The following is a 21,619-nucleotide window of genomic DNA, read 5'->3' on the forward strand; positions in this document are numbered from 1 at the left end:
TTCGCCTGCAAGTCGATAACAAAATGCCCAACTACCATCTGGCAGTAGAATCGACGTCGCTCTAGAAGCTTCGATTCAACGACGACCAGCACAAGTTAATTCGGCCACTACTGATTTTGGACTCCAATCTCAGCAGCAAGTACTATTTTCAGTACAGTAAAAATGGCAATATTAATATTGTGGCAGAGCTGGATTTTCACTAGTGTGCATCAACACTTGCACAAGTATACTAAGACTATGGTGTAGTGGAAATAATTGTTTGTGACAAGTACATGGTTGCATTTGTACAGCTCTTGAAATGAATCGAATCCATTGGCAAATATTCCTTTCCAAGCAGCAGCATGCATATATCTTTATTAAATTGTCAAGCACAGGCCAAATCAAAGCCTTTCTTTTTTCATTCGTGTGGGGGCAGTCCAACACCAACTGAAGATCTGGATCTGAGAACTTTTTATCCAACGACGATCTCATGGTTTTGAGTACAACTAACAGCAAGCACGGCTTGTATCTATTATATATCAACTTCAACTCTAGAATATGATCTCAATAAACGATTTGTTTTACAATGAGCTCTCAAGAATGCCTACGAATTGAGACCTGTTTGTTTCGGATTACTTCTGGCTTCTACTTCTGTCAGAAGTTCAGAAGACAGAGGTTTAAATAAACGGGTTTGTTAAAAAGTGGCTCCTGTAGAAGTCAGAAACCTGTTTCTGATAAAATAAACTAGAAACTCGGAAGCTAGCCGAGAGTAATTTTTCTAGAAAGTAACGTACTAAGAAGCTAAAAAATTATTGTAAAATTTATTAGCTAAAATCCAAAAACAGTTTTTCAGAAAAACCAAAAACATAATTTTAAAAAAAGACAAAAGTAGAAACTCAAACAAATAATCCCTAATACCCAACTGCACCGTATCATTTGGGGGAAAATACTGGTTTTGATCCCATCAGTCAAGTGCTTGGATTCACACATTCACATATTTGTCTTGTCGAATTTTAACACAATGGTGATCTAAAAAATAAAAAAAAAGGAGTCCCTGCAACCGACAGGTGGGGCCGGACCGCCGGAAGAGTTTGGTGCGGCGAGGGGTGGTGGGGGTAGGTGGAGCTGAAATTTTTCGGAGGCCGTGGTTTTAAAAGGGCGGCTGCTGCCGGCCTCCCTGCCTCCGCCTTGTAATTGTTTCCCATCTCGATTCGATTCGATTCGATTGCGTTTGGCGTTGCTGCTCCTTCGCTTCTTGGATCCATCCGAGCAAGGTTCTTGCTGTTTGGGATCTGCGGCAGCTGCCGCCACCAATCCATCGATCCCATCCCGCGTGGGAGAGACAAGGGAGGCAGAGGAAGAGAGATGTCCAAGATGTTCACCCTCGAGGAGGTCGCCAAGCACAACACCAAGGACGACTGCTGGCTCATCATCAGCGGCAAGGTATTAAATTTACATCTCCCAACGTCTCTTCTCTTCCACTTTGTTTTTCCACCGTACCAGTCATGGTTGTTTCATCTCCAAGATCCTCCTATTGGTGATTTTGCTCCCCAAGGCCCTAATTACCAACCAAGATTTAAACTTTCTAATCAATTCCGAAGAATTCGCTAGTTGACCCTTCCGCAAAAAAAGAAAAAAAAAGCATTCGCTAGTTGACCGATGAGGAACACCGAAACCCTCGTCCTCCAGGGACAGGGACTCTAGTTCTGTTTTTGTTCAATTGTGTGTTTTGCCTCGTGGACTCTTGATTCTGTGCTGGTCAGCTGCTGTCACGATGATTAGATTAGATAACCTGGCAGATCCGGCAATGGCCATTAGTCTTGACGGTTCCACTGCTGATTGATCGGTCTGAGCCTCTAGTATTTGTTTCTGTGGATTCTTGCCAAGCCAAGTGTTTGGTGGAGGGCCAAAGCAGTAGTAATTCATGTCTATTGAATTGGCTTGCTAAATTGCACCCTGGTCAAGTTCTAGTTGATCTAAATTTTGTGATGATGATAAATCATTTTCGCATGAGCTCTTCTTCCGAATTGCAATGGATCTGGGAGAAAAAAAAATTGTTTTCTTCCTCAGTGTAAGTAGGTCCCTGCATCTGTTTACTTGCCTTTGCATCTTGGCAAGAGAACAGGCGATTGATTATCTTTTATTTAATTATAAAATGCTTTATTTTGAGAGCTTTTGATGCACTGCTATTCTTGTTCTGCGTAAAAGGTCATATCACATAGTAGACATGACAAGTTTTCATGCCATTTTATGCCGCACAGTATATCGTGCACAATTTTGAAACATTTCCCCGTATCTTTTAGAGTTCGAGCTTGTTTTGGAGTGAACAGCCTAACATCAGCAGCAAGCCCTTAGCAAAATGCATACAAATCCAGTTTTAGATGACATTTTCCTTTTATAATTTAGTTTACAGTATGCTGCTGGAGGATAACGAAGTCCATCCAGGCTTTGTAATTCATGGCCTTTTGGCAGTTTTCGAAAAGCTCTAGGTGGGCTGTGGGGTGGTTCCTAGCATCTAATCGCCCATTAGGCGGGAGGGTGGCGCATTGGGGGGGGGGGGGCTAGGCTGTTGACTTTTGAAACAGTGCTTTTGGGAGTCATTCTCTTTGCCCCCATCCTTAAGCATATATGCAATTGAAACAATTGTTTGTCAAGGTTCTATATCCATGATCAGTCAGCCAAAATTCCTTAGACATGTTTTACTAATAAGTAAATGAACAACCTTAGGAAGGTTGTAAGTTTATATGTAGCTGAAAGTAAATAGCTGAGATGTTGATACGTTGTGTACTCATGTATTCCAGAATACAGAAGTTTCTTTGTCTTCCTTTAAAACTTGAAGGTTTCATTCAGATAAGATTATTTGGCAGAGACAGATCGATTAGCTTTATCACACGTTCTACAAATGTTGCTCTCTTTTTTGCTGGTTATACATTGCAGTAGCTCTTCCATTAATGTTGCTACTTTTTCAATGGCAAGGGTTATAATGATTAGGAATTCATACCTTCTCTACAAGAACCTTATCAATGTTGTGTTTTTCTGTGTAGGTGTACGATGTGACAAAGTTTCTGGAGGATCACCCAGGAGGTGACGATGTTCTCTTGTCCTCAACTGGTAAGCCTTCTTGTCTTTGGGTACTAACCAGCAACTAAGGCCGCAAAAGGATGTGATTAAACCTACATTACATAACATGAACCTTTTTACAGCCAAGGATGCAACTGACGATTTTGAAGACGTCGGGCACAGCACCACTGCCCGTGCGATGATGGATGAGTACCATGTGGGTGACATTGACACTGCTACAATCCCTGCCAGGACAAAGTATGTGCCCCCAAAGCAACCACACTACAACCAGGACAAGACCCAGGAGTTCATCATCAAGATCCTCCAGTTCTTGGTTCCCCTGGCGATCTTGGGTTTGGCTGTTGCTGTTAGGATGTATACCAAGTCAGAGTCCGCTTAGTTCGGTTGTCCTTGGTGTTCAAGAGTTGAGGGTATCCAATAAGATAGCAAGAACTTTGTGAGGTTTACCAGTATAACATGTCGTCATGAATTCGTCGAATGTTCTGAAGTGTTGTGGGTTATGTGGTCCTGGGATGTGCATTTGGTGATTAAGGTGGGATTGGAACACGTACTGCTCCGTTTGTTATCTCAGTTGTTAGTGACTTTGCACATTGCTTGTCATTCCTTTTCAATCATCAGCCAAACCACAACAGGCAACAACACCAAACAATCCACCAGACAGAATGATTTACTTGAGTGATCAAAGGCACAGTATTGCATACGTTCACGATTACTACATAACAAACCCAACACTATTAAAGATCTAGTGTCCAACAGAGTCGGCATAATCACGGACTCAGATAGGGTTACATCAAAGCATACAGATTCTGCCAATAATGCCATCACCCAACCCAAACGCTCACACTTAACGATCAGTTACTGACCAAGTAATCTTCACCATCATCTTTACTAAGTTCTTTGTCCTCTTGCCCTTGATGATTCCTGATCTTCAGATCAATCTCAACATATGCATCAGTTAGTAACACACAGGTCCTCGTTTTGGGCCAGTCAAGATCAACGATTCGTCCTATGGAAAAATTTACATGATAGGTTAGTGGTATATTTCTCCGGATTTATAGTGATATAAATCAAAGTACACGAAAATTCAGCCAAACAGCAAATAGGTCCAGTGATCTGTGTGTACACGTGTATATTGGTAAAAGTGATATCAATATAGGTCTCAAAATGGCAATATCATGAAGATTAATGAGAAGCCAGACGTGGATGACAAATCAATAAACAAGCAAGATATGGAAATGATACTATACCAAAGTGCATCATCTAGTGCGCACCACTATTATGCATCTACAGCAAGCCTATTTTGTTTTACAAACACATAACAGGTGTATGCTTCATTTTGAATATGTGCCTTTTATTAAGGCCACAACATAATCACCTTAATTACATTCTGATGATTGATCAGTGACATGTAAAATTCCACCTTTCAGCAACATACAAATTCAGAACCAGAAATGATAGTTGTGTCTATTTAAAAACTATTAATGGTTCAGTTATTTATTTGCTTCCCTATGTCGATGATATGTTGATTGATATAAAAGATAAATCAGAAATACCTAAATTAAAATCACAATTAAGTAATAAATTTGAGATGAAGGACTTAGTTGTAGCAAAGAAAATTTATGGCACAGAGATCATTAAAGAGAGAAAAGCTGGCAGGATATACCTTAATTAGCAAGGCTTTATTGAGAAGATCCTTTATCGTTTCAATATATATGATGCAAAACCAGTGAGTACTTCATTAGCAGCGTATTTCAAAATATCTTCAGCTTTATGTCCTAAATCGGATTATGATATTGAATACATGTCTAGAGTTTCATATTCAAGTACAGTTGGTTCATTTATATATGTTATAGTCTGTTCTCGTTTTGATTTATCTCGTACAATAAATATTGTTATTAGATTCATAGCTAATCCTGACAAATAGCATTGAAAAGTTGTTCAGTAGATTTATATATATATGTGTGGTACTTCTAATGTTTGTTTTCAGTTTGGAAAATCTGGAGATGTACTTATTTGTTATGTTAACTCAGATTGTGCTGGTGATTTGAATAAGATGAGATCTCTCACATGTTATGTTTTCATCTTTGGTGGTTATGCTGTTAGTTGAAAAGTATATTTGCAGGCTACTATTATTTTATCAACTATTGAAGTTGAATATATAGTTATTTTTGAAGCATCTAAAGAGGTTGTTTGACTGAGAGGTTTATACACTGAGTTTTGTGGAGATAATTATTACGTTAATATTTTCTGTGATAGTCATAGTATTATTTATCTTAAAAAATCATATGTTTCATAAAAGAACAAAGCTCATTGATGTGAAGTATCATTATATTTGAGATGTTATTGCTCAAGATGATATTAAAATATGCAAGACAAGCACACATTAATAATCCTACTGATACGATGACAAAGTCAATTTATACTACTAAATTTGAGCTATGCTCGAATTTAGTTTATGTTACAGTTTAAGTCCTAGAGGCTTTTGGCATCGATGATATTTATTATTGAAATGAGTTCATTGATGATTTTTCATTTGTTATAAGATGGAATTTGTTTTAAGGTGGAGTTTGTTGAATTTTGTTGGATTCTAATTCGACTTTTAGTTGGGTCACACAAGGGACGTCTTCAGCCCGCGTTTTGGAATAATTTGTATTAGACTAGTCGTTGTTGTCCATTGTCTATAAATATATCTTGTAAGTCGCACAAAAAGTTAAAACGTTTATTGTAATTCTATACATGGTACACATTTTTTGATATAGTGAAGATTATCGATTGACGCGTGTAGTTTTTTCCTTTAAGAGTTTTTCAAGTAAAAATCATAGCTCATGTTTCATCATACCGTGGTTTATTTATAACATTACTTTTGCCGTACTTTTATGATGGGCGAATGGGGAGTGTGACTTCGATTGACCACTTTTTAGACGACACACCCTTGTGCCTGCATGATTATTCCACCACCAAGAATTAACAGTTTCAGAGATCGATCGATAGAACGGCAGATTATGCACTAACATAATACTAAGTTCATTCATAACGAGTAGTATGCCAGGATTATGCATAAATTAAACATGATGCAGAAGATGCATTGGCCTCCTCCACGCTCAGCCCTACCACCTCCGGCCACGCCCTCTTGCCGCCGCCGCACTCCGCTTCCGACGAGGCGTTCACCGTCGCGTCGGTCGGTCGATAGCTGAGGATCGATTAACAAGTTAAAACGATATATAGGTCGAGCTTGCAGGATTTAAAGAGACCACAAGAATTGAAGGAACTCACGATCGAGTGATGAAACCTGTAGCTTAGCAAGGTCGGAGCTAGCAGTACGAGTTGTGTGTGTTGGTTATGCGAGGAGGCACCGGCATAATTGTGTGAGTGAAAGCAAATTAGCAGCAGAAATCACTGATCAAGAATTCCCAGAAAGATTTTTTATGTTAAAAAAGTATATAATATCGTCGACCATTTAGAATTAAGGGATTGTAAATTATTTTGTCGTGAGAGTGAAATGTGACGAGTATTAAAAAAATGTGGAAGGAGACAAAAACTTGTACCCACTGCGACCACTTAACATACACATGGAGAGAAAAAAATTCTATAAGATCTTCCGCTGAAAGACCTTTACAAGATATTAATTCATAACGTCCTTCTCTGATCTAACGACGGTTACGTATAACTAAAAAGGAAAAATATATAATATATAAAAAAAGATCTTTTTATGAGACTGTCTCGTAAAATTTACTTCCAACACGAAGTGACGTCCCATGGTACACAAGAGAGGATAACATTGCAGAAAAATCAAATCAGCTCCTCACAAGTCACAACCATCCGATCCTCTGGTCTTCACACGTGCAATGCGCAACAACCACGTGGATGATCATGACATATAGCAACATAACAAGATAGTACCATCTCGTTCTTTTCGTTCAGAATTAAAAAAAAATGTCTGTCTGATTGAGATTTTGCATTTTCCTTAGACACCTCTTTAGGCCGATAGGGACAGGCATGCATTCCCATTAATCACCTTAGAACTGACGTTCATCTGGAACACAAATGTAAATGAAACTTTCAGGAACAAGCACGCATATCATCATCCCGCCCTGGATCACACACTCCATTAGCACAAGAAACATGGCATAACACATACCAACAGTCCAGGAAAGCTGATACTAATAACTTCAGCTTAACGGTAAAGGAAGGCCAGTGCGCCTGAGCTTTATGTTACAACAACTACAGCCACTATACTGACAGATAAAACAGGGTGCTAGTGGCTTCAGTTTAGACAGCTAACAGCTTTCTCTTTCTCTCTCTAGCTAGAGCTAAATTTGTACAGCAGAGTAACATGCTTCTTACTCCTCTTCTTCCTCTTTACAGCTTTCAGATTAAACTTGCACCCATCACTCGTCCCTTCTGCATGGGGTCTTCAGATACAGCATAATGTACACTCTTCGGCACAAACATACAGTATTTATTTCCGACAAGGCCATGGTGGCCTTATAAGGTTTTAGTTGAGAAAAAAACGTGAGTGCAAACCTAGCAACTGTTAGTTGTACAACTACAAACCGTGCCCTTCAGGCGGTGGTGGATGCTGGTTGAAGCCCAAGTCGCTTCTCTGCGACACAAAAAATATATACATCATTAGACTGAAGTTGCCATGTCTAGCTAAAGATAATTGTGTGAAGTACTGAAGTCATTAAGGATAGACCATACCTCCAGCAGCAACAAGCTTCTCTACGCGTGCGACTATGTGCTTCCCGTAGGTGTACTTCTTGAGGGTGTTCAGATGTGTTTTTATCCTTGTAAGGATCATCTCTCGCTGCTGATCATCACAAGTTTCTAACACTTTCTGCACCACATAGTTTGCAAACTGGTCTTTCATCATTACCTAGCAAGCACAACGCAAGCCATTTCAGTAAGGCCACTACAAACAGCCCCTCAGGCCTAATCTGAAGATATAGCAAACTTATAACATGACCATTAAAACAGTTAAGTGAACAGACTTGGCCATTTTCGCTTGAGAACTTGGTAAAGGTTGAAAGAACACAAACCTCGAGAGGTTCACTTTCGTTAGTGGATCCAAGCATCTCGCCAATCAGAACCTGGCGTTCTACAGGATTTCCAAAGGCTAAGCACTTCTCAATGACATTTGAGGCAAACTTTTGCTGGCTCATTTGCACAATTTGTCCAATTAACTTCTCAATAATAGCCGATCTCTCATGGGGTTTGCCATGTTCCAGAACATGCTGTAAAGTTCAGCAAGTCGATTCTTAGAAATGAAATATTGAGAAACTGAAACACCTTGCATAAATAAATCAAAAGAGAAGGTCCAGAAGATCTCAAAATCAGGACTCTGGCCATATGACAATGGTTATTTTATAAAAGCCGCCTACATTTTAAGTTGAGTACTTGACTCGTGAATCAATTATAATTCCTAAAAGAAGATTATGTACACTCCCTCCCACGGGAAGGCGTATTAGGATGTGTGCAGTCAAACATTTTAAATTTTGGATACTGTTTAGAAAATTGACCACCTAGCTCACCTAAGCACAGTCCCGCCTAGCGCACAATTGCTGCCTAGACCACCTAGGCAGCCGCATAGCCTGCCTAATCACCGTCTAGGCACCCCCCAACCACCTGCCTAGCATCTAGAGCTTTTTAAAACACTTTTTGGCATTCAACATCATAATGATATTCATATTGCTCGTACAAAAATGAAATATGTAGATTTGTCTCCAAAAGTTTTTTCACGATATTACAATTTTACTAGATTTTATAAATAAATTAAATAGGCATCAACATCCATGTCACGTTTTCCAGACTGTGTCCATGTCCAAACTAATATTTATTTGTGACTTGGGGAGTGTAATAACTAGTGCATCCATATCGCTGCAAAAATCCATCAAGTTCTCCACATATTACCACTTAAGTTATCAGAACAGGACTTCAGTGATGGAACATCTACACAGAGTTAACAAATTTTATTTTGTCTCCAACCTAGGCATTCAAATGACCCACAAGAAATATGTATGTAGAGGACGAAATATATTGTAGTTTACATGAATTGATTGATTGACACATAAGGCCATAAATTCTAAAATTACAGTTAGTTCGGCAATATTAAGGTACGCTATTAAAGGTTGCACCTTGAAGTTAAACTAAAGTTGCATATTTGTTAGTCCTATCAAGAGGAGACTGCAAGCTCCAAATCTTGGTACTCAACAAATGCAACTAGTACACACTTAGTTGCAATATCTGAGAAGCAGGACAGTATAATAACCTACAGACGCTACCACACAAAACAGTCTACCTACATTTCATTGCAAGGAGGGAAGAGGATGCAAGATCTACATTTCAGTATTGAATGATATCAGTTATCAAGCAACCAACATGGACTTCTATTTTACCGTGTATTAAGATCAACATAACAAACTACGAATGATACTGCACGACACAGCCCACCAACATTACACCAGGTACAGCATGTATCTCTTCCAAAAAATGTGCATGGCACTGACCTGAACAACGTAGTTTCCATACTGGTCCTGAGCTAGCAAGCAAACAGACTGGAGAATCTCGTCCATCATTATTTGCTGTGTTTTAGGATCATCACAGTGCTCCAGAACCCTCTGTTGCAATTCATGTCATGTAATGATAAGAAGTTGTATAGTGCAATCAGTAAAACCTCAAAATGGATGACGGGATGATGTATGTTGTTAGCATACCTGTATAACTCGACAACCATATGGATGAGTGGATAGTATTACAACTTGGCCATAGAATGTTGAGACAATGAACTCGATAGCATGCTGAGGGATGCACTCAATGCATTTCTGTATTACATGGTTCCCATTTTGATCACGTACACAGCGCATGACTTGTCCCTCGAGCTCCGCAACCATTTTAGTCTGCAGATCTAAATCAACAACCTCTATAGCCTGCACATATATCATCAATAGCATCAGATAAACGTGCAACTTGCTCCAGTCTCTCAGCAATTTATGTAATTCTACAAAGGCAAAGGGTTTGCCACTTGGACAAGCACACACAAAATGGATACACTTCAGCCTGCCAGCAGTCATCCAGCATGTACTTTTCTTACAGAACCGGATATCCACAACAACTCGACAATCCATCAGTGTGTAACATCATTAGTGGTTTGATGCATGAGTTTTCATGTTTCATTGTGTTGTTACTGGGTGGGAGGAGCAAAGTGTGGACCAATAAAATTATACTAAATCTCAGTAAGACACATGGCATTTTGATCGCAGAGAAACAATAGTGTGAGTTATCATCCTGCTTGGAGCCATCAACACACTTGCAAAAGGCAAAAAACACAATGCTCGACTTATCCCATAAACATTAAAATTAAAGAAAAACTTCATATTTCCTAGGTCAAATTATTTCAACTCATAAGCACCTTTTGTATAACCCGGCACCCATACATCTGAAGACTGAGAGCAAGGACACGTCCAATAAGCTGACCAGCCAATTCCTTTATCTGGGCAGTGCTTCCATGCTCAAAAAACTGAAAAGGTGCATTAAGAGTTAAAGATAGATAGCACTTACAACCACGAATAAATAATATTTTCCTACCTTCTGAACAACATAATTTCCAAATACATCAGTCATCAATGTGAGAGCTTGAGGCATGATTTCTGAAAAAACCATGTCTTTTTCTTCAGTACTTGCTGTTTCTAGCTTTTGCTGTATGAATCGGCTCCCATATTGATCCGCGCTACAAATTATTCAACAATTAGTAAGGTAAGCTTTTGGAAAGTACTTATAGGGAGTAAATCTGCTTCTGATGGAGAAATTAGCAGTATTGAAGGTTTCAGTATGTAGCACAAAGTTGTGCAAACTGCATAATACTCCTAAACTAAACTGTATGCTTTAATACTGCAAGTCGCTAGGCTTACATTTGCATGCTAGTATGCTATCATGTTTCTAACAGCAACAATGAGAAGGAAGTGTACCTGAACTCAACGACATGACCAGCTATTTCAGAGAGCTCATATGATTTACTTTTGTTGCTCTTGAATTCCTCCAGAAGCGAGGGCATCAAATTTGCATCCATCTTTCCACCCAAGCCTGAATTCCATGAACCAAAAGAACTACCAAAATTTCTCATCCCTGACGGAAAGCGCATGCTGCGTTCACCATGCCTAAGCGGACTGCCTGGTGCAATAGGTGAAGAGGGAAGAACAGGACTTGTCAATGGACTTCCAGCATAACCAAGGTTAAATCCAAGGTTTCCATAGTAACCATATTGCTTTTGTGACTGAAGCAATGGACTAAGGTGAACTTTCTGAGGACCAAGTAAGTCCATGTAAGAACTTCCCAGATGGCTGCTGTTCATGAGAGGGTCATCACAACTAGCTGCAATTTGAGCAAGGTACTGGATATATGCTGGATCAATAGTAGTCTGAAAAGAAGCTGACGCAGTTGGACTTCCAATTCCATTGTAGTTTAGCAAGTTAGACATACCAGCTAGATTTTGTTGAGAAGATACAGTCCCTCCTGGGGACCTAGAACCAATCCTTGGGGAAGTAAATCCAGATGCAACTGACAAATTGTCAAATGATGTGAAACTACCAGCATTAATCTGATTTCTCATTGTAGAAGAATTGGCCATATTTGCAGAGTATCCATCAGGTACTTTAGATTGTCCATGCTCAGGACGTCTCTTGTAGGAGTGCTGCTGATTGCAATTCATTTGATCACCTTGTCGATCAAAAAGAAACTTCTGGACATTATTGACATCCTGATAGAGCTGAGATTGGTCCATAGTTTGCCCACTCACTGCCCTAGATGATAAGTTCATCCCAGATAAAGCAGCCACCAGATCATCAGATTCACCAATAGCAGATGAACTACGGCGGAAAGAAGACGAACCACCATTAATCTTCTTATCATTAGCACCAACTTTCACACCAATCGGAGGCAGGGATGGACTAGGGGCCCTCCTCACAAGCTCAGGATCTGGAGATGCACTTCTAGAAAGCGATGACCCTAAAATAGAAGCATACGTATTTGATGATAAATCATTGTTCTGAATTTCATCCAAGCTACGTACATTACTGCCGGAGTGCAGGCCTCCTATAGATCCAGGTCCACAATGTAGAGCATACTGCATTCCAGAAGAACCTAGCAAGTCATTACTATTGTGGTTGGCAGTCTGCCTATCCATATCCCGATTGTATGGGTCCTCCTGCACCATTTACAACAAGTTGTACAAATCTGATGTTAGATAAAATGAAACAGAAGAAAAGAGCAGCTGTCCAAAAGAAGGAATCTTAATATGTTAGTGATGAAGACACGAATTCAAGATCTACAATACATGGTCACCAATAAGAACAACATTGACAAAGGCCATGCCGCTGAGAAAACCACAAATTTAGAAGATTCCCTCTATGACCTAATGCGGACAATGGCTCATCGATGCATAAATGCATTGCAATTCATAAGCTACAACAAAAATCGCCAACCATACAGGAGTGTCAAAGCATTGTACAAGTGAAATATGGAACAATGTTTGCCATGATCCATTAGACATTTCTCGAAACCAGAAACCATGGACTGCAAATTTGTTGCAGTTCTTCAGAAATTAGGTTAGTTTATTGCATCGTAGCATTCGCAATAACACTTTCATGTGCATAATCACAAAAGCTAGCTGAAAATATTATCCAGCACTCTAAATATTGAAAGAAGGCATTCTTCTGTTCCTTGTGTAAGCTCAAATCAAATAATCTCTCTACATACAATATTCAGAATTCAATTCATATTAAAAAGTATGCCTCCAACAAAGCAATAGATCGCATAACTGCAAGACAAAGACTTCATCCATGACACAACAGTTGTAAAGTACAATCACACATTCACAGTATATAATTACGGAAAACTAATACATGTCAAGCTAATGAAATCCAAGATATTGATGAGCTGCTGCAATACAGAAAATCGGTTCAGTCAACAACAGAAGCAGCAATGATCAGAATGGTAATTCAACACTAGCCATATACTATAAGTGGTATGGGTTCACACTTCACACTTCTCACTCATCAGTCAAAAAAATAGCAGCACCGCAGGCAACTACAAGGTCAATACTTTCTCACGTAACATACACTAGCACAGAATCAAGATATATACTTAAAAACCATTAAAAAAAAAAGGAGAGAAAAGATTCGATGTTTCCTAGCGGCAACCACCTGGAAGACACTGGAGAAGCTCCTCTGCCGACCAAGATCGATCCCGGGCAGCCTCACAGTCCCTTCGGCAGCCGCCGGTTGCTGCCTCCTCCCGTCGCCGATCCCGCCCAGCCCGGACGAGCGGAGGCGGTGCTGCGACGAGCGCCAGTCCTCCTTGGAGAGCAGAGGCGGTGGGAGGCGCGGGTTGAGGTGCGCATTGGAGTAGTAGTAGCTCTGGTAGGCCGGGTCGGCCCGGAGCTCGTCGTCCAGGAACAAGCTGCCGCCGCCGCCGCCGCCGGCGGCGGCGGCGGCACCCATGGCGCCCTCGACGGTGGGCGGCGCGGAGCCACTGCGGAAAACCTCGAAGTCCCGCTCCGCCTCCTCGCCGAACGCCTCACCGTGCGCCGCCATCTCCGTCACCATCGTCGGAACACCAAAAAAGACAAGATCTTTAGGGTTTAGCGCACTAGAATCCCGCCATTACCGTGCTCCCGCAACCAGAACCCAAAAAGTTACAGCTTTTAACAAAACTTATCCCCGGAATGGCCAGTCCTGGAGATCAGGAGGCGGCAAGAACTGATTGTGGTTAGTCAGAGCAGACGAATCGGATAGGGGAGGTTCATTTGCCGGAGAATCGGCGTTCGAGTTCTGCGAAAATGGTGCGGATTTGGGAGGGATTCGAGCTTCCTTTTTTCGTCGCAGCTGTGAGTGTTCTAGTGGGGGAAGAAGGGTAGAGACTGGAGAAGAAGAGGGTCACGGTTGGCTTGCGGCTCGGTTAAGTACAACGGCCGGAGAGATTTGGATCGTCGGATTGAGGATTGGACGGGCAAGATCTTCAAGAGGGCTTTGGGTCCTAGGGTTTTGTTGTTGCAGTGAGAGAGAGAGAGAGGTCTAGCTGAGAGAGAGAGAGCTAGCTGCGGAGCTTGACCTCTTTTTCTTTTTCTTGTTTAGAAAAGGAAGTTTGTGCTACGTGCTAGGTGCTGTAATGTAGATATTCATTCATATACTCTTACTACTCACTCCAGTCAAAAATATTTTTAGTCTTCGATATACAATTTTGATTATTATTTTCTATTAGAATATAGTTATAATATCTAATAAAAATATAATATTATGAAAATATTTTTCAAAATAAATATACACATATGATTTTTATGTTTTTAAACTAAATATTTTGTTAATTATTGATAGTTAAAATTTTAAAAGTTTGATAAAATCTTAATAATGTAAGTATTTACGATCGAGAGAAGTACTTTGGTTAGAAAGAGATGTTTCGAGTTTCTCCAAAAGCTTCTTCTTCTGATAGATTTTAATCCACACGCCCCTTTTCTGCTACCCTTTAGCGTAAATTTGGTAATGTCGTTATCCTCGTCACATTATCAGCATCAGCTTGTTACAAAGATATAGCAATGTGTTCCTGACATGATAAAGTAAAAGACCAGATTTTACATTGTAAGTGCTATCTATCTTTAACAAAGATATAGCAATGTGTTCCCAATTCACATAAAGTCTTGTGTCGCAAACTCTAGGTACTAGTCATTTTGACGACCAAATTGTAGCACCGTAAGGGCATCCGTAATGGTAACATATCAGAAAGCCATAAGAGCATGTACATTGGGTATTTACAGTGACACTTATGGAGGAAAAAAAAGAATATATTGCTATATGTTAAATTGATTTTATATATATGAAACACGTATAGAGTTGCTAAGCATGGCAAGATAGGAGAGCATGTTCTTCTACTGGAAAGATAGGAGAGCATGTTCTTGTGCTGTTGCAAACTCTGGTTGCAACTCTCTTTGACTGCTACTCCCTCTTATTCAATATGTATGTCATTTCAGATTCTGGTCGGTTAATTTTTGTTAAATTTTGATCATCAATTTATAAAAAATTACTTAGTTTGACAGTGTAAAATATATATTATAGATTTATCATGAAAAATATTTTCATGATATTTAATTATATTTATTTGAATTGTATATTTTTATAGAAATTGCTAATCAAAGTGTCACCCTTTATAGACCGTGTTGATGCCCTAAACCTAAACCTGAAATGTTTTGATCGGAGGGAGTAAATGAGCGTTAATGTTTTTATCTTACTAAAATAAGTAATCCCCGGAAGAAGAAAAAAAAAGAAGAGAGTAAGAATGTAAAAAAGAAACGGGTTAGGGTGAAAAGCGTTGGTGGGTAGAGCCGTAGTGGTAGTGATGACTGATGACCAGACTAGGTGCAGTGGAGGAGGAGGAAGAAGATAGAGTATGGACAGCACGTGATGTTAACAGTGGGTCGATTAACTGCTTCAAATCTACAGATATTAGCAGCTCAGATTCAGAGCTGGTGATGAAAAAGAAACCGCACTGAAGTTGTAAAGTAAAGTTACCAGAATATACAATAATCTAAGTCTGAATAAACATTGATTCAGAGGGATTCTATCGTCTGATATTGTGAAACAAAATCACAGAATAAGTCTGAGTGAACAGTACTATATCATTATTTACTGTAGTAAAAATATTATAGCGATTATACTGTTCATAGAGGGCTAATGTTATGGTACTATTTCTTATCTGATATTACTTTAACAATGTAAGAGGATAAGAATCCGATTCAGAGCTGGTGATGAAAAAGAACACCGCATCTGACATGATCCTCTCACTCATTCAACTCTTTTTATGTTTTTATTCAACGCATTGCTAATAGTGGAGCATTGTTTTAACTCGACCGGTTAATTTGCTTCTCCATCAAAGCTCGACCAATTAATATCTGATCATTTAGCATACAGAAATTCTGCACCTCTTTCACATCCTGTTTAACAAAGGCAGGCTAAGCGAGCTAAGCTCCTTCCAGGAAACAAAAAGGTCGACAAAGCGAAAATATTTTCTTAATTCTTTTTTTAATCAAGGGAAAATGGACAAAATTTTTAAAAAAATGAAAAAGAAAAGAGTCCAGTAAAGCTTTCGCGAAGTCGGCCCATTGTTAGGACGAGGCCAAATCTTTCAAGCGAAAATTATTCCGGACAAATACCCGACTACAAGCGACATGGGTCAAGTTCACTGGCAGCCCAACTATATCATTCCATTTCGCTCTTGCAAATTAACCTGCCCCAAAAACCTGGCATTATTTCATTTTTGTAAGGGGAGCCGAATATGAATGGAGAAAAATGTGTGGAGTAAACATTAATCGACCTGTAATATATATAGAGAGAGTGTGTTTTTTCGCTTCCGGTGTACATACTCCTTCTCTAATATATGTTCAGAAAGAGATATATACATCTTAAAATAATATATATATATATATATATATATCAGAAAAGGTATATGTTTCACTTATAAAGATAGATAGATATATCTTTATATATATATATATATTAGAAAATAATATATATATTTTAAAAAATAGTATGTACTTTAATTATAATAAGATCAACTATAGATGGATCCGGTACTTCTAGAGTACATAGTGCAAGGGCTTATTCCATCCCTGCGACTGCGAGAGCTCCATCGATCAACAAGTAAATAAAAATGGTTGTGATGAACCCAAGTAAAAAAGCTGGTAGCGCAAAGGCTGACATGTCGTCCAATTAGGATAACGATTTGGATGAGGATGATGACTCCACTCCCGGTACAGGTGCCTTTCAATCATATCACTTCTAGATCGAATTAATTGGAGAGGACAATGTATAATTAACCGCAAATGCCTACGTGCGAACGTACTGGTTGAATCCTTTTCTTTCCAGTTAGACGTGACCAATAAGGTAATAATAAACGCATTAACACTTAACTATCGTAATCTTATAGTAATCTCTACTATAATGATTCGTACACCCTATTGTATTCTACCTCCATGTTCTACTCTCGCTCCTGGCCCATAACCTCTTCTTCCCTCGCTTGCGTGTGGGACTCCTCTCTCACGCTACCAAACAAATCCCGCATCGCTCTCGGTCTCACCCCCCGCGTGTCCTCCTTCTTTTCCAACCGAGCCGCCATCACCAACCCCTCCCCCGCCGCAGGGGCATTGTCACCGCCTTCACTGGGGAGGAGGGTTCCACCCGTGCTCTAGAAAGCATCATCCGCGGACTTGGCCTCTACGAGCCAGGACTCTTAGCTCTAGAGACTGAGCCTGACCCCACGTCACCATGGCTGCTGAGCTCCTCCTACTCCTGGTCCCGCCCATCGGCCTCCTCGCCATGCTTGCCTTCTTAGCATGGCCCTATGTTGTGCATGTCCCGCTCAGGCCAAGCCTTCATCACAAGCGGGTCCAGCAGCATCAGGCTCTCCATGGCCACAACCGCCGCGCGGGTCTCCATTTTCGCTCACAACACGGCTTGTCTCAAGGAAGCGCATGCCGCCACAGGGTAGGACATCGGCGTCAATGTGGCTGACGTGCAGGACGTGGACACCATGGCGCGTGCGCTCCAGGAGGTAGGCTCCGTCAACGTCCTGGTCTGCAACCACGGTGTGTTCGTGCTGCAGGAGCTCAAGAGGTAGGACATGGAGGAGGTCAAGTGGACGGTGGACATCAAACTCATGAGCACCTTCCACCTCATCAAGGCAACTCTCCCCACCATGAAGGCGTGCACCCGCGAAATGGGCCTCTCTGCGTCCATCACCATCATGTCCTCGCAGACTGGCCAGGTAGATATTGCATGCGATTCTTCGCTGCTTTGCCCACCATGTAGCTAAGATGTTTGATGTAATGCTTGTGAGATTAATCTCATTGTTGGTAACATCTTTGCTGCAGGTTGGTGTTTTATGGGTACATTGTGTACTCAACGAGCAAGTTTGCCCTGTTGGGATTGGGGGAGGCACTGTAGCATGAGGTCATTGTAGACAATATTCATGTGTTGCTGATCTTCCCTCTAGACATTGAGACTCCATGTTTCGAAGAGGGTATGTGTTGCTTATGGATATTTTTAAGTGACTACTAAAATAATCAACTATGTACTTATTTTCGTTCTAGCTTGAAGTCCATTTGCATTAATGCAAAGATTCCAAAAATAATTACCATATGGATTATATGTCTGAAGATTATTGGTTTGGTAGCAACTAACAAGCGCATTGAACACCCGAGTTCTCCTTTTCAATTTGATATTGAAACTTAGCAACCTGAATATTTCAGAGCTATATAGTGACAATAATATATCATCGGATCTATATGACTGTTGATTGATACTTATCTGTAAATTAGTATATGAAAAATCATATACGGAAAATATGTTAACGAGTGATTATTTTATTCCTCGTTTGGTTAAATGGATACATGTTCTATAGTATCATTTTCACAAGTTGCACCAGCACAAATGGGAAGAATGAAGAAAATATTCTACTTGTTAAGTTTCCACTACGCTTTTCCTACGCTCTAAAATGCGAATATTCACCATTCTCCTCAATCCACCCAATTCAGCACCGATTCGTTTGGTTTATTTTCTTCTTCTTCTTTTTTTTTTTTTGGCATCCAATTGAGCTCCCATCAGCTAAGTTTCATTAGCACAAATTGATTAAGCATTTGAATCAGTATCACTAGCTCTAACTTAGCTGACCTGTTTAATAAGGAAGAGAAGCTATTATTATAATTAGCAAACAATATGAGCATTTGTGTACTAACCACCATTCATACTGTCACCTAGCAAATAGGTCTTTTTAATGCATAGTGGACACACCATTCGTGTCCACGCGACCTTGTGCTTGTGACTTGTGAGGCTCTCTAACGGTTGGGATTGAAGTTGTCAAACATGGAGATGGAGCCTTCTGTGTGTGTTTGCGTAATTTAGCTAGTCCCCAAGGGCCATTGTGTAATAACAAGGATACGATCATCATTGTTATTTTTTAATATAGGACTATCTTACTACGGAATATCACACTTATGTGATATTGATTGTGAGACATTAAGAAAAAAAATCATTGCTGCAGGACATTACATATGAACTGCAGATTAAAAAATATCTTGCTACATAACATTAAGTGTCTCACAGCTAAGACCACATACAAGTAGCGTCCTATAGCAAAATTCCCCTTTAATATAACCGGAGCCCTGTTAAAAAAAAGAGAGAAAATAAACAGAGCATTTCCCTATTGCACAGATTAAGCAAGCCTAAGAAGTGAAATGGGACCCAGCTAAGCTAGCAGCAGCTAGGTGAATCTCACACAGGCGCAGCGAGCAACAAGAGGCAGGCTTCCAAATTAAAAAAGCAAATAATAAGCATAGACAAGACAGGCTTAGTGGTTAAGCATGTTTGATTCTCTTTAATTCGTATCTGTATGTACTATACGAGAACCACTTAATTACAACCTAGAGCACCAAAACGCCCAATTAATTAATTAATATTCATCAATTAACAAACCGAATTAAACTAGGGCATTTAGCTTTGCTTTAAGTTGTTCCGTTGACTGACTCCGTCCCCCAGCTCTTCGCCCGGCCGGCACCCTTCATGATGTGTCGCTTTCTTCATCCATCCATCATATTTGTAACTCCATACGATACCTCGAAAGAATTAAGATGTCCAAGAGGAGAGGTGAATCGTTTTTAAAGCTTTTTCTAAATCTACAAACTAAGAGCAAGAAATTAAAATAATCTTAGCCTAACTAGTGTGCCTACCTAGCACATAAAGTTTTGCAACCAAGTTCCAAGCCTAATCTATCTCGACCATTCTACAATTGTAAATTGCGGAAGATTGAATTGCGGAATTGAAATGCTAGAAAATAAATACTCAAATGTAACGAGAGGGACTTAGAAGGCTCATCTTTTTCCAAGGTATCAGAGAGTTGTTGGCACTCTCGTTAGTTATTGTTGGAGCACCCACGTAAGGATGTAGCTCTCTCTTGATCCGCGTAAGGATCAAGTGCTCTTTAAGCGATAGTCTTTCTCCACTTCGGATCAAGTGACTCCAAACCGGCACATCATCATCTTAGAGCTTAAACATATCATCACCATGAAGCTCACTAAGACCAACCATCACCAAGCCATCTAGATGGCGTCAATCACCAAGAGTAACAATTCAAAGATCCCACTTGACCTAATCTAAGCCAAAAAGATAGATAAATACACATTAGCTGCTCTCTTAGCACTAATACTATCCTTACGTGAATTCAAATCACTTGATACCCTCTTTTATCTCTTGAATCTCCAATAAAATGTATGAACTCACTAGTCAGCTAAGAGACCCTTAATGCAATATGTGATGGGGTATTTATAGTCCCAAAGGAAAAAAACTAGCTGTTATAACCTACAAGCTCTATAAACCCATGTCACCGATGACTACCATTATATCAAACGGTGGCATCATTGTATCATACACTGACTGGAACTTCCAACGGCTAGAAAATTAGTCGTTATTGTTTTCTTACAAGTCACTATATGATATGGTGAGTATCGTGGTGACCACTCCACAATTAAGGTTCCAAGTTTGTAGACTCTCTGTCTTGTGGTGCGACGCGCCGTACTATACCATCATATCATATGGTGATTGCCAATGATTAAGGCCATGAATTTTCACCATGAACTTCAATATTCTCTATCTCGCGCTACGTCGCATTGTATCATACGTAAGTGTAAACGTGTCATACGGTGACCTTGAAACCTCAACTTCCTTAGAAAACCAGAGATTTTTGTCAAATGGTACGATGCACTGTACCATCCCACCGTATAGTACAGTGACATCATCATATCATATGGTGACCAAATCCTCTGAACAACTTTGAAGTCTATACTGCCTTGTCTTAATTTTCACCTTCTTGAGCTTTCTCTAAGTTATCTAGTGCTAGAGTCAACTAGTATACATCATAAATATATCTCTTAACTTAAAATAGGTCAAGCTACTATTCTCAACTCCTTTATAGAACGGTAAAAGAAAAAAAAAATCATATCTATTTCTAAGTGTCAACCTTAACTCTTTATAACACTTAGAACTAAATAGTCCTTAATCTTTACACATATTATTTGACAAACAACACAAACACCAATATCGAGGCCGAGAATACACAAGAACCATCACCTGATCAAATTTTCAATGACCCTTAAAAAAATAATAAAATAATTCTATTATCATTAATCACCGAAACTTAAATTAAATGTCTAGATACTTCCAGTTGGATGTCGAGCTGATTCAACTCGTCAGCATATTAAAATATTGAGGTGGCTCAGCTCGGCGGTATAAGAAAGCAAGCTAAAAGGCGGATTCGCCTTGCCAAATATTACAATTTGTAATCAATAAAAACTAAGCTCGGCTTAACTTGTTAATGAATTCAATCGAGTCAAGCTTCTCGAGATGGCCTAACACTTTGCATTGACCGATGAAAAAGGCTGCAGCTCATTGTTCCGTCCGTAATCAGTGACAGCAGATGACCGCTGATTACTTGCTCTTCTTCCTCGAGACTTCCCAGTTTGATCTCT

The 21,619-nt window shown here is 39.8% G+C and overlaps 2 protein-coding genes and 1 pseudogene across 2 annotated transcripts; 2 read left to right on the top strand and 1 right to left on the bottom strand.

Annotated features, from left to right (window-relative positions):
• The first annotated feature begins 1,143 nt into the window (after positions 1–1,143).
• Positions 1,144–3,648, top strand: LOC133928271 (cytochrome b5-like). The gene is made up of 3 exons (XM_062374528.1): positions 1,144–1,422; positions 3,024–3,090; positions 3,183–3,648. Exons 1-3 carry the CDS (start codon positions 1,345–1,347, stop codon positions 3,437–3,439), a joined length of 402 nt encoding a protein of 133 aa, XP_062230512.1. The 5' UTR covers positions 1,144–1,344; the 3' UTR covers positions 3,440–3,648.
• A 3,567-nt stretch (positions 3,649–7,215) lies between these two features.
• Positions 7,216–14,052, bottom strand: LOC133928272 (pumilio homolog 1-like). The gene is made up of 9 exons (XM_062374529.1): positions 13,257–14,052; positions 11,025–12,259; positions 10,645–10,786; positions 10,469–10,576; positions 9,774–9,986; positions 9,567–9,677; positions 8,100–8,294; positions 7,762–7,936; positions 7,216–7,663 (listed from the first exon to the last, which is right to left on the bottom strand). Exons 1-9 carry the CDS (start codon positions 13,656–13,658, stop codon positions 7,623–7,625), a joined length of 2,622 nt encoding a protein of 873 aa, XP_062230513.1. The 5' UTR covers positions 13,659–14,052; the 3' UTR covers positions 7,216–7,622.
• A 3,314-nt stretch (positions 14,053–17,366) lies between these two features.
• On the top strand, positions 17,367–18,195 carry LOC133929585 (3-dehydrosphinganine reductase TSC10A-like; annotated as a pseudogene).
• Positions 18,196–21,619: the final 3,424 nt, after the last annotated feature.

The sequence above is a fragment of the Phragmites australis genome, chromosome 9 (genome assembly GCF_958298935.1).
Source record: "Phragmites australis chromosome 9, lpPhrAust1.1, whole genome shotgun sequence".
NCBI lineage: Eukaryota > Viridiplantae > Streptophyta > Magnoliopsida > Poales > Poaceae > Phragmites > Phragmites australis.